This window comes from Camelus dromedarius, chromosome 26, assembly GCF_036321535.1.
Source record: "Camelus dromedarius isolate mCamDro1 chromosome 26, mCamDro1.pat, whole genome shotgun sequence".
NCBI classification, from domain to species: Eukaryota; Metazoa; Chordata; class Mammalia; order Artiodactyla; family Camelidae; genus Camelus; species Camelus dromedarius.
In genome coordinates this window covers 13,748,274-13,763,502 of record NC_087461.1, presented here as the reverse complement: position 1 = coordinate 13,763,502, position 15,229 = coordinate 13,748,274, and the positions used below count along the sequence as shown (strand labels likewise).

Here is a 15,229-nt window from a genome sequence, read left to right as displayed (position 1 = left end):
TAAGAAACCCTTGACAGACAATACATTTTCTTTTATAAAAACTTAGCCAAGTAAGAGGTTACTGTTTGAGATCACGTGCAGATGTTCCTTAAACTTCTCACACACTCGGTGAATGTGGAAGTTGATACCCAAATGAGTAGGTGCACGTGGAGCATTGCTGGGCATCTCCTGGCTGTGAGTGTGCGCTCTCCGCCTCTGGCTCCCGCAGGCAGCCTCCTGGGCTCCTGTGTCTTCCCCATCCCCCATCCCTCACTCAACACCTGGACTGCCCACACTCTGTTTCTCTTTCATCAACTAAGTTGGTCAGCACCCCTATGTGATGTGGGGATTTCTGGTATTTATTTTAACAATTTGGCAGTATTTTTTAAAAATCTATTAATTACGATTAAGAAAAATTTTGAATGAAATATGCAATTAAGAGCATAGATCCATATGCAGTTACTATAGTTTTCTACATGTGAGGTTAGAGCATAATCTTGACAAACCGAAATAAAAGTTTTTGGTAAAGAGTTAAGCATGACAATAAAGGAGAAATAGTTTAAGGTGGACGAGATCCTGGTGCAGAGAAAACTACATTTCTGAATTTCAAACTGAAACTCCCTCTTATCCTAAACCAATACCTGTCAATAGAATATAAATTTGTAAAGTCCTTTATGGCTTTTAAGACTTTTCAAGGATAGGCACCATACACATAAAGTGACTAGATGAAACTTTTTATCTCAACATGTGTTTGTGTACCGCTTTTTCTGCAAAAGGGAGCTGTTCTAGGGGGCATCGTTTAAATCTCCTTTCTCCAAAGTTCATTAAATATGTGTAAAATATAACAAGTATATTTTATTAGGAATTATCCAAAATACTTTCTCATTAGGTTACTTGTCAAATTCTGGATTAATGACCTATGTCATCTCAGGTTAATGATGATCAGCATTCCCCGTGGCTTGTTATTAACATTAATGTAAAAATCAATAGGACTGTTGATATCAGCTTTGAATAGAAAATACAGAAGGAAATAGATGTCCAATCATAAATTTTATTTGACATCAAGAGTTTAGATTTTTATACTTCAATAAAAAGAGTTTAGATTTTTACAGCATGCATATTTACCACTTTGCTTTCTTCATTTTTAGTTTTTTAAAATATTTACCTCAGTAAAATGTTATTACTAAAAAAAAATCTATGTACAGAAAGAGAGCAAATGATAAAGCAAATGTGGGAAAATGCTAGAAACTGAGGAGTTTGGATAAAGGGTACATGGGAGTTCTTTGTACTATTCTAGCAACTTTTCTGTAAGTTTAAAATTATTTCAGAATAAAAAGTGGCAGGTTTTTTTTTCACTATGATAAACGTACTCAATTCACCTCGACAGCACCCTAAATCCCAGATTTTCAACATGTAAAATCTTTCTCTTAGAATGAAGAGGGGTTTTTTGTCAATGGTTAGAAAGAGGATTTTTCTCAATGGTTTCTTTCCACGTGGGCAAATAACTATGTGTACTCATATGAGCAGTTGGTGAGTAGGAATTCTTTTACTGAAAGAGAGACCTGAGAAAATAAATGTGTTTTTGTGGCTTCCTTCCCCTCTCAACAGATCTTTATTCATTCATTCATTAAGTTTCACAGCATGTTCAGGACGTTCTGGCATTTTGAAACCTAAATATATCATTTCCATGTCGTAGATACAGATGTCTCCCTCTGACTTGCCCAACGTTACAGGCTGGTTAAACAAAGCCAGGACCAGACTTCAGGTCTCTATTTTTGTTTGTTTGTCTGTTTGGATGGTTGGCAGGTACAGGTGAAGGCTGTGTCCCGTGTTCTAGGAAGGGCCTGTGGCCTGTGTCTTCCAGTGGCCGGCCTGAACAGATAGATGGAAGGAAGGATCGATGGACCTTCCATCGGTGGAAGGATGGATGAATATGTGGATGGATTTTGGGGGCTCCTGAGAGTGGAGGATACCCATCCAGGGTTCTTCTCATGAGCAAACAAATCAGCAAAGTTGAGAAGAACCAGGGATCTAACAAAGTATTCTCTTGTAGAGAAGAAAACATACTCTATCTGTTTGAAAGAGAGAAGGAGGGAGAGAGAGAGGAAGGAAGGGAGGGAAAGAGAGTGAGTGAGTCAGTCTTTTCATGTGAAAGACCAAGGAGAATCAGCGTTAAGTCAGGAAAGAAGGAAATTGGAGAAAGCAGTAGCGCTAAGGCAAGTGGCAGTGGTAACAGAGACTGTGACAACTGGAGAGCGAATAGATGGAGCAACTGAAAAAGAGAACACAGCAAAAGCAAAGAAATCCCAGGATGTAACTCAAGGATTGGAACGGAAAAGAAGAGAGCATTTCTGCTGTGCCCTAAAGAACAGGAGCTCTGCCTTTCTCATCTCTATTTCTGCCTTCTCCAGTCCCACTCACCCCTAAATATACATGTGGTATGTGCTCCACAAATGTTTGAGGAATTTTAGTGTGTAGCATCGTCTGCATGATCTACACAGAGACAGTGCCACACACCTAAGTGAATTCCAAATTCCATCCGATATAAATCCCATTCATTCTTCTTCCATGACTTGAAATGGATAAAAGCATTGAAAAGTGGGCTGAGGAGGGCGCCCGACCTTCATGGAGCACTCGGCTTCTGGGGCAGGATCTCCTGTCCTCACGTATTTTAGGGCAAATGACGGAGGCACCGTACCTCTTTAAGTCCAGTTCTGCTGCATGGGCATTGCCGGCCCCGGATGGGGACCCCTGAGGCTGGGGAGGCAGCGACCATCGACCCAGGAGACACCCCGTTGCATGCTCGAAGGAGCGAGTTGCCCCAAATGCAAACGAAGAAGCTCATCAAATAAAGTGTGGTATCTGCACACAATGGAATGTCCCACCCAGCACTGTGGGTCTAGGACCACACCCAACAGCAGGACGACTCACACAAGGTTGGGGGAAGAGACCTCAAGAATGCAGTGCACAGTTTGAAAGGAGAGGCCAACAGCCCTGCTTTAGAAGTCAGAATGGTGGTTACGGGTGGAGGGAAGGAGACAGCTGGTATGCGGGGCTTCTGGGGACTGGGAGCCGCTGGGGGATCTCAGTGCTGCTACAAGGCCATAATGGGTGTAACTGCTCTGCGGGGGTTCTGCCCACCGTGAAGAGAAATGCTGACTCCTCCTCTGCACTGCATCCCTGGCCCCCTGCCCCCCACCCCCATCTTGGCAACCAAAAATGTCTCTAGATGTTGTCCAGTGTCCCCTGGGGGCAGAGTCAGCCCAGTCTGAGAACCACCGGACTGGGGGATGGTTTCTAGACTAGAACACTCTAGACCTGCCCCGTACAGTACAGCAGCCACTGGCCACATCCGGCCACGAGTGTTTGAACTGTGGCTGGTCCAGACCGAGGTATGCCGGGAATGCGGAACAACCAGATTTTGAAGACTTATCATGAAGAAAAGCATGTAGAATACCCCGTGTCTAATTTTTGAATACTGACATGATGACATCTTGGATATTTTGTCTTAAATAAAATGTATTATTAAAATTTTTTTTTAAAAAGTGGGCTGAACTTATTAAAAAAATGAAAGAGATACTGATTTATAGTTTGAAACAGCAAATACAGGAGAATAAACATTGAGGATCATCTAAACCAACCCATAATATTTCCAGATTCTAAAATACCTAAAACTGTGGATCAGTGTCAGATGATGAACACACCTACATGAGAAGGACATGACTTCATTTCCCAGGTGTGAGTTTAGTGTAAGAATTCAGTATGCCCTGTTACTGAATATAACCAACCTGCATAAAACTAAAATTTCACATAAGCCAAACTCCTTGACTGAAACCTTGATTTCAGGAAAATAGTTTTGAAACTTCAGATTTAGACATCACATTTCCTGGTTTCAAACTGTATTACAAAGCTATGGTAATTAAAACAGTATGGTTTGGGCATACAAACAGACATATAGATGAAAGGAACAGAACAGAGAGTCCAGAAATAAACTCAAGTGGACATGATCAACTAATTTTCAACCATGGTGCCAAAAATACACAATAAGTAAAAGATAGTCTTTTCAATAAGTGATGCTGGGAAAACTGGGTGGACACATGCAAAAGAATGAAACTGGATTCCTTTCCTACATCACATACAAAAATTAGCTGAAAATGGATTAAAGACTTGAATATAAGACCTGAAGCTATAAACTCCTAGAAGAAAACGTAGGAGTAAGCTTGGCATCAGTCTTGGCAAGGCTTTATTTTAGATTTTCACCAAAAGTAAAGGCAACAAAAGCAAAAATAAACAAGTAAGACTATATCAGACTAAAAAGCTTTTTGCTCAGCAAAAGGAACCATCAACAAAATGAAAAGTCAACCTACAGAGTGGAAGAAAATATTTTCAAATAATAAATCTTGTAAGGAATTAATATCCAATATATATTAAAAACTCATACAACTCAACATCAAATCAGTAAAGAAACAATTTGATTTGAAAACAGGAACAGGAACTGAGTAGACGTTTTTCCAAAGAAGACACACAAATGGCCAAGAAATAAACAAACAGATGCCCAACATCAATAATCATCAGGCAAATGCAGTTCGAAATCCCCTCACAGCTGCTAGAATGGCTTTCATCAAAAAAAGATGAGTGATAACAAGTGTTGGCAAAGGTGTGGGGAAAAAAAGGGCTAAGTTAGTAGGAATATAAATTGATGCAGCCACCATGGAAAACAGTATGGAACATCCTCAAAAAATTAAAAATAGAACTATCATGTGATCCAGCAATCCCACTTCTGGGTATGTATCCAAAGGAAATTAAAACAGGTCTCCAAGAGATACCTTCATTCCTACATTAATTGCAGCATTATTAACAATAGTCAAGATACGGAAACAACCTGTGTCTGTCAAAGGATGAATGGATTAAGAACACACACACACACACACACACACACACACACACACACACACACACACACAGAATGAAATCTTACTCAGCCAGGAGAAAGAAGAAAACGCTGCTGTTTGCAACAACATGGATGGGACCTTGACGGCCTTATGCTAAGGGAAATAAGCCAGATAGGGAAAGATAAATACTATATGTATCACTTATATGTGAAAATCAAAAAAGCCAAACTCATACAAACAGACTAGAATGGTGGTTACCAGCACCTGATGGTCAAAGAGTATAGACTTCCAGTTTTAAGACGAATAAGTCCTAGGGATCTAATGTACAATATGGTGATTATAGTCAAATAATACTTTGGTATATACTTGAAAATTCCTAAGAGAATATATCTTAAATGTTCTCACCCCATAAAATAAGTGATAATTACGTGATGTGATGGAGGTTGTTAGCTAACTCTATGGTGGGAATCATTTTTCAATATATAAGGTGTATCAAATCAACACACTGTACATCTTAAACTTACACAATGTTACATGTCGGTTACATCTCAATAAAGTTGGGGGAGAAAGAAGATAATTTCCCAGGAGAGTCACTCACAGGTTCATTCATTCACTCATAATTTATGGAACATGCCCAAGTCTCCCTAGATAGAGGAGAATGGTGCAGAGGCGAATCAAAGTTCCTTTTCTCATCAAGATTTCATTCTAATGAGAGAGATGGAGAATAATAAGGAGAAATGCTAGAAATACTGAAATAATTTAAAGCAGGGCAGCTGGGGCGAGATAGATAGCGGCCAGTCGAAGAAGGGGTGGGGGCTTGCTGGATTAGACCAAGAGTTGGGAGGAGGTCTCTCTGAGGAGGTGAGACCCCAGTGACACGTCACGCCTTTATTGTGTTATGGATCTGTACTGAGTAGTCCACGCTTACATTGTCACCTGCCCTAGAAGCCACGTGGAAGCCTGCAGCCTGATCAGCCTGTGATGGCCACCCTTCCACGCTGCTGTGTAAGCCTGAGGACTCAATGTAGTCACTTCAGATTTCTCCTGGGGTGACACTTTGGCCCTAAATATTTGCACTTGTTTAGGTCATAGCTGCGGGTGCATCTTCTGCAGGCTTCCTGCTGTGTCTTTCCACAACTCATACGCAAAATTCAGTGCAAAACGAGGAGACCTTAACTCACTCGGGTGTGAGGTTTTCTAACATCCAAGGCTTCTCACTTCCTTTCTCCTTGATATATACTTAAAATAATTATTCATCGACCTTTTTGCAAAAGGAAATTTGGGCCATCTGAACAGAGTAGGGATTATATATGCTAAACAGCTCAGCTTTACTGCAGTTAGTAACCCTGCTTATCTGCTTTAAATGTATTTTTAATGCACAGGGCCTAGCAGAGGACTTTCTGAATAGTTAGATGAGCTGTATTTGCCCACATGTGCTTAAAAACAATGAAACGCTTTGAAATCATAGCAGCTATAAAAATACAAAGTATGTTGTTTTAGGCAGGACGATTTTCCTAAAAGTGCTTTATAGTCCTGGGTAACAGCCTGTTTTCTCCATTGATTTGCCCGGAGTCTGTAATGCTAACAAATTTCTTAAAGGTCTAAGCCCGTTGTTTTCCAAGTTACTCATCTCTGTTCTGTACAACCTGCCACAAAGGCATTCGGTGGATTTTGACACAGGCAAATAGAAGTGACAGATGCATTGATTTAGACCTTAACCTCACCCACTTTATATATGAAACATACAAAGCCTCTTTTGAACTTTGCGGTTGCCATTTAAGCTGTAATCTGCTGTCAGCATAATGTGTCTGACAGTCAAGTAATTCTAGGTCTGCATACATCTCCCAAGGTCACCTTCAAGTGAGAACGCTGTGAAACTTCAAACATTGTTTCCATTTTTTGTACTGGGCAAACTGAATGTCTTTCAGGTGATCCACCTTTTAGATCAATGGGTTCTGCCTCATTTTTATGTATCAAATTTTGTCTTATTTAAAAATTTACATGTGTTTTTCCCCCATGATGCTCTTGAGCTAAGGCTTCAATTTCATAAGGCTCCAAAAGTAGTGATGAAAAATTTGGCTTATTAAATGCCCCACTTGAATTCTTCTATGAAGATGCCAGAAATAAATTCTCTTTCTCTGAACTCCTTGTAGGACAGTGTATGTAGCATTTATCTATCCTATGTTACCTTGCATTTTCAATATTTGTTTACTGAAATTATCAGTCACATTTTATTTTAAATCCACTGAGGGCTGGGAGTTTGTTTTAAACATCTCTTTATCACCCGTCATAGTTCCTTAGTATAAGGTATCCAATGAAAATATTTAATGCATTAAAGAGTTTATCAAAACAGTAATGAAAATGGCCTGTAATTTTAATTTATGAATGGTGCAGGACATTCTGCCCCAGTCAGTGATTATCTGATACACTTCCCCAGTACAAGGTTGCTTTATCACCTGAGAACTGGTGAGTACCCTCCAAGTCATGCTTTAGAAGTTATGTTGTCCTCTCTTGTACAGACTGCAGCACTGGGGTGGGGACCCGGTATGAAGGCAAAAGTCACAGAAGCAAAGCTGCAGGACAGTTCTTCCTGTCCCTTTTCTAAAGCAGATCCTCAGCCCCAGTGTTGTGCTGAGACCACCATCTTACAGTAATTGTTCATTGTTTTTATTTTATGCATCTTACATTACAATATTCTCAACAGCAAATGATTGCTAATGTACCAGACATTTTTACTTTGTTAGATGGAGATTGTTCCTTCCATTTAGTAGATGAGAAAAATGGAAGTTTAAAGAGTAACAGAATTCCAAAGGATTAGACAGCTAGTTAAGTGGCAGAACCCAGATGGGAACCTCTGTGTTCTTGGTTCTCAATCCACTGGTTGTTCCTGTGACCCACCCCACCCCCCCAGGCTGTTCACCCCCAAAAAATGCAAATGTCATCATGACTGAAAAGTTATGTAAATGTTTTTGAGAGATTCAGTATTTCTGAAATTAGATAAAAGATTCAAATTAGAGGGAGTATAACCTGAAGATACACCTAATTAATATTTATAAATTCTAGAACATAATTTTATTACTGCTTATGAGCAACACTTTGAAAGCTTGAGATGCCTAAAATTCTAGTATAGAGACTAGAAACTTTTTATGAGTACCCTGAGTATCACCCGGGCTGACTCTAATGAACTAGTGGTTCTGGAAAGAGAAAATAAAATACCCTCCGTGTAAGGGCAAGGTCATAGGGAGCAATTTATTACATGTGTAAAGTAGAATTTTAGGTACTTGCTGCTAAGCTACACATTATTTGTATGATTTTAAGTGAGTGTTCCTACATGTATCATGTCCTGTTATAGAATGAATACCTAAGTGAAGATGTTGATGCCAGAGTTATTGAATATGAGGATAACCAGCCTCTACTAGATATGTTTCTGCAGAAGCCAATGGGCTTACTGTCCCTCCTCGATGAAGAAAGTGGGTTTCCTAAGGCCACCGACCAGACTCTTGTAGGTGAGTTTTAAATTCAGTATGTCTGCATAGTTTTCATGTAATACAGTCATGCAATTCTGAACAATTTTTTAAAATTTTAATTATCTGGGAGAAAAATAGCTATGGCAAAGCCTGTTTATCTAACTTTAAAGAACAGACTTTGGATCTAATATCTGGACCAGTGAATGTTTATAATAGGGTGACATATTTAGGGATGAATTAAACAAGTTTGGATATTGGACTTCTCTGTATATTATGCTTGAGCCCCAGCTGTAGGGTCTCCTGTTATAAATGACCTTAGGAATTACCCAGCCCAAAGTTAGAAATAGGAGGGCAGGGCAAAAGGACAGCTCTGAAACTGGAAAAGAGATCGCTAACCAGGAGGAAATTCATCTGTGATGTTCTAATTGTTTTTCTAATAGAGGTAAATAGCCTCAAACACCTTAATAATCTCTAAGTTAAGTACATTAATAAACAGCCATGATAGTAATCCTGAGTCATCAAAGAACGATTAAACATATTCATTTTTCCATTTGAGAGGCAGAGATGTGTATATTATATTTAAGAAGATTATCATCTAAAATGGTTAAAAGAAAAATGTCCTACCCCTTAAATTAAAAAAAAAAAAAAAGAAACTTTAGATTTTTCAGATATCTGAAAAAACCATTTTCCATGTGGAAACATATTCCCTGATATAAGAGATACTCATTATGTATAATAAATACTTTGAGAACATTTAGATTCCCATTTTTCTCTCATTTCCTTTTGGTGATACAGAGATTCTGTTTCTTACCATTAAGTCTGTGATGTTGCTTCCTTCAGACTCTGCAATTGGCTTATTCTCTCCTCTAGTTGGACAATACTAGATGGAAAAGAAAACCCCAAGGTTTGGGGGAAATCTTTTCATACTAATTACTTGATTTTTGATTTTAAAATGTACTTTCCATGACATGGAATAACAGAGAATTGTGTTGGTGTAACTGTTGTAGAAATGCCTTTGTGATCCTATTGTGTTTCCCAGATAATCAATAACAGCCTATAGCTTCTCTTACAGAAAAGAGAGCTAAAATACCAAATTTCTAGACTCAGGGCTTCACATCAGACTGTTTCATAAAGCTCTCTGGACAATGTCAAGATGTCAAGAACATAGTTTCCTTTCTCTGTACCAGTGGTCCTTAAAATGTGGTCCCCAGACCAAGAACACCAACATCATTTGGGAACTTGCTGGAAATGTTAATTCATGGATTCTACTCCAGATCTACCGAGGCAGAAACTCTGGGGGTGGGACCCAGCAGACTATTTTAACAAGCCCTCCAGGTCATTCTGATGGTTGCTAAGGTTGGGGACCTGCTGTTTGAAATCATATTGGAATGGTAAAATTCATGACCTTGAGTTTTGTCTTACCATTTATGATTATATTACAAATATGCATATAACGGCTATATAAAATGTTCTGTGTTTTTTTCCACTGTGTATTGTCAGTTTTATGGTGAAAGAGATGTTACAGTCAATCTGTATTTTTTGAGGGCCCTCCTACATGCTTGAGATAGGAGTTACATTTTTTTCTGCAGAAAAATTTGAAGGCAACCTGAAATCACAGTACTTCTGGAGACCTAAAAGGATGGAACTTAGTTTTGGAATTCATCATTACGCAGGAAAGGTAAGAACTCTGAAGCATTGTAATTGAGTTTCTCTTTAGTCTTTCACTGAATAATAAGGCTATGAAAATTATGGCCCAAATATTTATAGACAGTTATAATGAGATAGAGACCATCTTTCTGTTCTTAAGATCTGGCTTGGGATGAGGTTGACTGGCAATAAGTACCTATTTTTTCTTTCCTTTAATGATAACTGGGAACCTTTTATAGAAACTGCCTTCTTCAGACTTCAGATGCTTCTCTGTCCATTGCAGCCTTTGTCTCTCCTCCTTCGTAACAAGAGAAGGTGCCAGGCTGGAGGTAGGACCAGATAACTGAGCTAATTAATTAGAGAGAATTAGCTGACGAACTGTCATGCGGTTGGTGGAAGCAACGTTTGTACACTGATGGATACACCTCCCCACACCAGAGCAAACCTGAGATACATCATCCTACACCCAGAAGACGCTTTACTTCCCTTCTGTGGAGAATAACAGGTCTTTCCTTCACAAAGATGTTATAAATATTGGAGGACTAAGAAGATATTCAAATCAAGAAGGAATTCATAAAATGAGAAATACATAAGCAAAATGAAATAACACTGAACCCCAAGCATTTAGTCTGCTAGAATTTCTGTGTCAGTCAACATTCCATAGACTTTTGTCATTGAAAAAAAAAATCTACCTAAAGTATTATAGTTATAGCCTTTCTCATGATTATCAGCATGTTATTTTCCAAATAAGCCTCCTTTAAAATATCCATCAAGAATTTTCTATGATCATCTTATCCAGTTGTTTTTAATAACCATGTTAGTCTTCTTCGGCTGCCATAACAAAAATGCCACAAGCTTGGGGGCAGGAGGGGCAGCTTAAACACAGAAATGTATTTTCTCATGGTTCTGGAGGCTAGAAGTCCAAGATCAAGATGCCAGCAGGTACGAATACCTGGTGAGGCCTGTCCCCCTGGCTTGCAGGTGACTGCCTTCCCGATTGGCCTCATGGCCTTTTCTCTGTACATGGGAGGGAGCGAGAGAGATCGCTGGTGTATCTTCCTCTTCTTGAAAGAACAGTAGTCCTGTGGGATTCGAGCCCCAACCTTACAGCCTCCTTTAACTTTCATTACCTCCTTAAAGACCCTGTTTCCAAATGCAGTCACACTGGGGATTGGATTTTCAACATATCCATTTTAAAGGGACACAGTTCAGCCCCTAACAGCAACCGCTTTGGACCATCCTACAGAAGTCTTTGACTTACACTGATCTTTAGAAAGTCTTCAAATTATTTAGAGGTTCCAGAAACACAAACACCCACAGTGCGTTTAGACCACACTACTACTGAAACAGAATCTATAAAGGCCTTTTCACTGCGGGTGAATCAGTTATCACAGAAATGAGAATACCTTGGTGGCCCCCACCCTCCAAATAGAGAAAGGAAACACACAAAACTGCCAGCATAATAAATGGGAGGAATCAAACCTCTGGTTATTTCAACCCAAATGAAATCAGTGAGACATGAATTTTTCTCTGAAAAGATATAGTGTAAGCCTGGAGAGGTTCACTTTTCCAACCAAGTTGTAAGGGACTACCTTTATAAATCTTTGTGTGTCTGTCACTCAGCACTGAGTGAGGGCTCTCAGTGAGTATCTGTTGATGATGATAAGGATGATGACATTGGCTGTGACAATGATGGTAACGTACTTTATCAACAGGTCATCTACAATGCAAGTGGGTTCTTAGCTAAAAACAGAGACACTCTTCCAAACGATATTGTACTGCTTTTGAGGTCATCAGAAAACAGTGTAATCAGGCAGCTAGTCAGCCACCCTCTGACAAAAACAGGTAAGCTAAGGCAATTTCCTTTAATTTTTTTGATGTGTGAGTTGGTTTTAATTTGAGAAGTTTCCTCTGGCCCAGTCAAGTAGTTTCTGACTCTGTGATTTTTATGTGTATAACCCTCAGTTTTTTCATGTTGGTTTGTTTTCAGTTCTATAAATATGTACTTATACCCTCTGCCCAGATCACCTGAAGAAAATATAAAACAATGTAAAGGAGCTCGGTTTCCATTAAAGAAAAGTGTTTGCATCACATATCAGAAAATACGATGGGGTCCTAGCTGCTCACTAGGAGAGTTCAGTCACCTCCGTGGAGTTCAGAACCACCTGCTGTGTCAGGAATGGGCAGCTTTTGGATGCCTCTTTGAGATACTGCAGGTTTAGTGAGTTCTGCCTTATTGACTAAAAATTCACATGCCTTTGGGGGGACGGTATAGCTGAGTGGTAGAGCATGTACCTAGCATGCACTGGGTCCTGGGCTCAATTCCCAGTATCTCCATCAAAATAAATAAATACCTAACTACCTCCCCCAAAACAAAAAAAGAAACAAACCAGAGAAAATTTTTTTAAAAAAAAGTCACATGCCTTTGTTCCAAACAACTGTGTCGTCCTTGTATTTGCTTTTAAGTAGGAAAAAAAATGTAGTTTGGTTTGTTTTTCTTTACTGGAGTTTGAAATTGTTCTCTGTACTTCATTGAGGTGTAACTGACATACAATAAACAGCACATATTTCAACAGTAAAATTTGATGGGTTCTTGACATACATAGACGCCTGTAAAACTATCACCACAATCAGTAGTGGACAAGTTCATCATCCCCAGGTGATGTTCCCCCTTGAATCTTCATGGTCCCTCCCTTCAGTCCTCCGTGCCCCTACTCAGTTGTTCTAGCACCACCTGTTTAAAAAGATCATTCTTTCCCCTATTGAATTGCTTGGGCACCCTTGTTCAATATATACATACTGAATATAATATTGAAAATATTGAGGCTTCACCTGGGTCCCCCTCCCTGCAGTGCAGTGTGAAACCTCATCAGACAATACTGGGGCCATAACAGGGCTCACCTCACTTTTCCCTTTTCTTGAGGATCAGTGTCCTGTACTGCTTGTTGCAAAACTTGTTGTTCCTAGACAAATACTACATGATTCCAGCTACATGAGGTCTTAGTCATAGAGACAGACAGTAGAATAGTGGTTGCCAGGGGCTGGGGTCGGGGGAAATGGGCAGTTAGTATCTAACGGGTACAGTGTTTCTGTTTTACAAGATAAAGAGCTCTGGAGATGGATGGTGGTGGTGATTGCACAATATTACGAATGTAGTTAAAGCCACTGAAATGTACACCTAAAAAGATTAAGGTGCTAAATTTTACATCATGCCTAATTTATCACAGTAAAAAAAAAAAAAACTGAAAATAAAAAAAGAACTGTTTTATCAACTTTGTAAGTCTTTATAGTTGTTTAAGGTGGAAAGGTTAATCCAGTCCATGTGACTTTATCTTGTCCAGAAAAGAAGTCTTCAGTTTTGACTTTAACAATTGTCATCTCTTTCTGTATCCACTGACAGTGTCAGTACATCTAACTTCATGTTTCCACCCTTTTAAAATATGCAGCCAGGTTTTCAATTCTATGTCATGTCTCCTGACTTTCAACAAAACAGTGTCTAGTTGGCTGGGGAGGAGGGAAGAATTTTCTAGTCAAAGGTGTTTCAGTAACTCAGAGCCTCAAAGCTATCAAAGGCTTTTAGGTTTTATATTCAGCTATATTTGCAAACATGTAATAGTAATAACAGTAATAACACTAATAAATGACTTTGTTCAGAAATTGCAGTGTGCTAGTCACTGTGCAAGGACTTTCATTTACTACAAAAAACAACACTCTGGGAAGGAAGTACTTTTATAGATGAGATGCCGAGGCTGGGAAAGGCTGAGCTGCCTCCTCAGTGTTACCCCACCAGGGAGTCCTGAAGCGGGTGTGAAAGTGCAGACTCTTCAGTTCTGTATGGTGCTGTCTCCCAAATTCTGAAATAACCACGGCCCTTTGCATGTATGACTTCAAATGCAAAATATGGTTGTCAGAATCCAGGAAATACATCAGAACTCCTTGCAACTCACATCTCTAGTTTGTTTTGTTGCAGAAAAATGTGTCACAGCTCAGTGTTACAGCTCAATTGTGACAGCAACCTGGATTCAGGAGAGAAACCAAGCAGCATTCAGAGAGTAGGAGAGCTCAGGTTTATTACCCCATCAGCCAGCAGCAAACACGAGTTAACACTTCAAACTCTGAAACCCAACTGCAGGTTTACACAGGCCTTTTATAGACTGCCAGTTTTACACTTTGCAACATCATATGCAAATAAAGTACAACAGAAGTTGACCAACCAGGAACAAGCTTTGTAGAAATAGACCAATCAGGAGTGAGCTCCATGCAAATGAAGTACTACAAATGGACCAATCAAAAGTTAGGGAAGTGGACCAATCAGAAGTGAGAGTAATAACCAATCAGGAGTGAGAGTAATAACCAATCAGGAGTGAAGGAAATAACCAATCAGAAGTGAAGTAAATAACCAATCAGAAGTGAGCTCAGGGAACCAATAGAATTCTAGGTGTAAGTTAGCCGCTTTAGAGGCAAAAAGTGAGATAAAAGCCTCTGGGCCAGGGAACCACACGGTGCTGGAAGGAGAGCAGCGGCCCTGCCTAGGGGTCCTGCCTGTCTTTTTATGGGGCTTCCCGCCTCAGTTTCATCACAGTTTCATTCATCAGGTCTACTGTAAAAGCAAAGTCGATATAATTTCTGACGTTAAGATCTGTGCTCATTTTAGTTCCTGTTGATATGCATGAATGAGTTTTGTAAAAGCTCTCATTTATTTTCCTGTTAAATAATTTTACAACTTGTATATAAATTTTGTTAAAGGGAAATTATTAATTTTTAAATTTCCTCTAGTGGTTTAATTTCGGATAAACTTAAAAGTTTAGTGTATGTTTGGTCAACATTAAGTAATGATACCTAGTAAGCAATGGGTCTGTCCTGATTAATGTGCTGCTAGTACTTTGTATGTTCATCTTGCTTCAAGGAAATCTCCAAGTCTGTGGTTGTTTCCCCCCCCCCCCCCCATTAAAATGTTTTTCTAAAACTTTTCCTGGTAATCCTGAAAAAAAAAAAAAGAAGAAGAAGAAGAAGAATTCCTGAAGCTGTTCCTCTGAAAGCCATCAGTGACTGCTCTACTGTGTTCAGTAAGACTCACATTTCAAGAGTGAACAGTGCCGTATGCAGCCTCAGCCCCACACAAAAGCCACGCACCCACCTGGCACTTCTGCTGGAATGATGCGGGGACAGGGGACAAGCAGAGCAAAGACCAAACCCCATGGGGGCTCCTTCCTGCACTGTCATCTCAGAGCCAGCCTTTTGCAA

General features: G+C 39.6%; 1 protein-coding gene across 1 annotated transcript in view; it reads left to right on the top strand.

Moving 5' to 3' along the window:
* The window catches only part of MYO3A (myosin IIIA), a 191,732-nt gene that overhangs the window by 125,499 nt on the left and 51,004 nt on the right, over positions 1 to 15,229 (top strand). Inside the window, exons 20-22 of the mRNA XM_031444637.2 lie at positions 8,224 to 8,377; positions 9,928 to 10,016; positions 11,701 to 11,830. Of these exons, the coding sequence (XP_031300497.2) occupies positions 8,224 to 8,377; positions 9,928 to 10,016; positions 11,701 to 11,830 (373 nt within the window). The remainder of the gene's footprint in view (positions 1 to 8,223; positions 8,378 to 9,927; positions 10,017 to 11,700; positions 11,831 to 15,229) is intronic.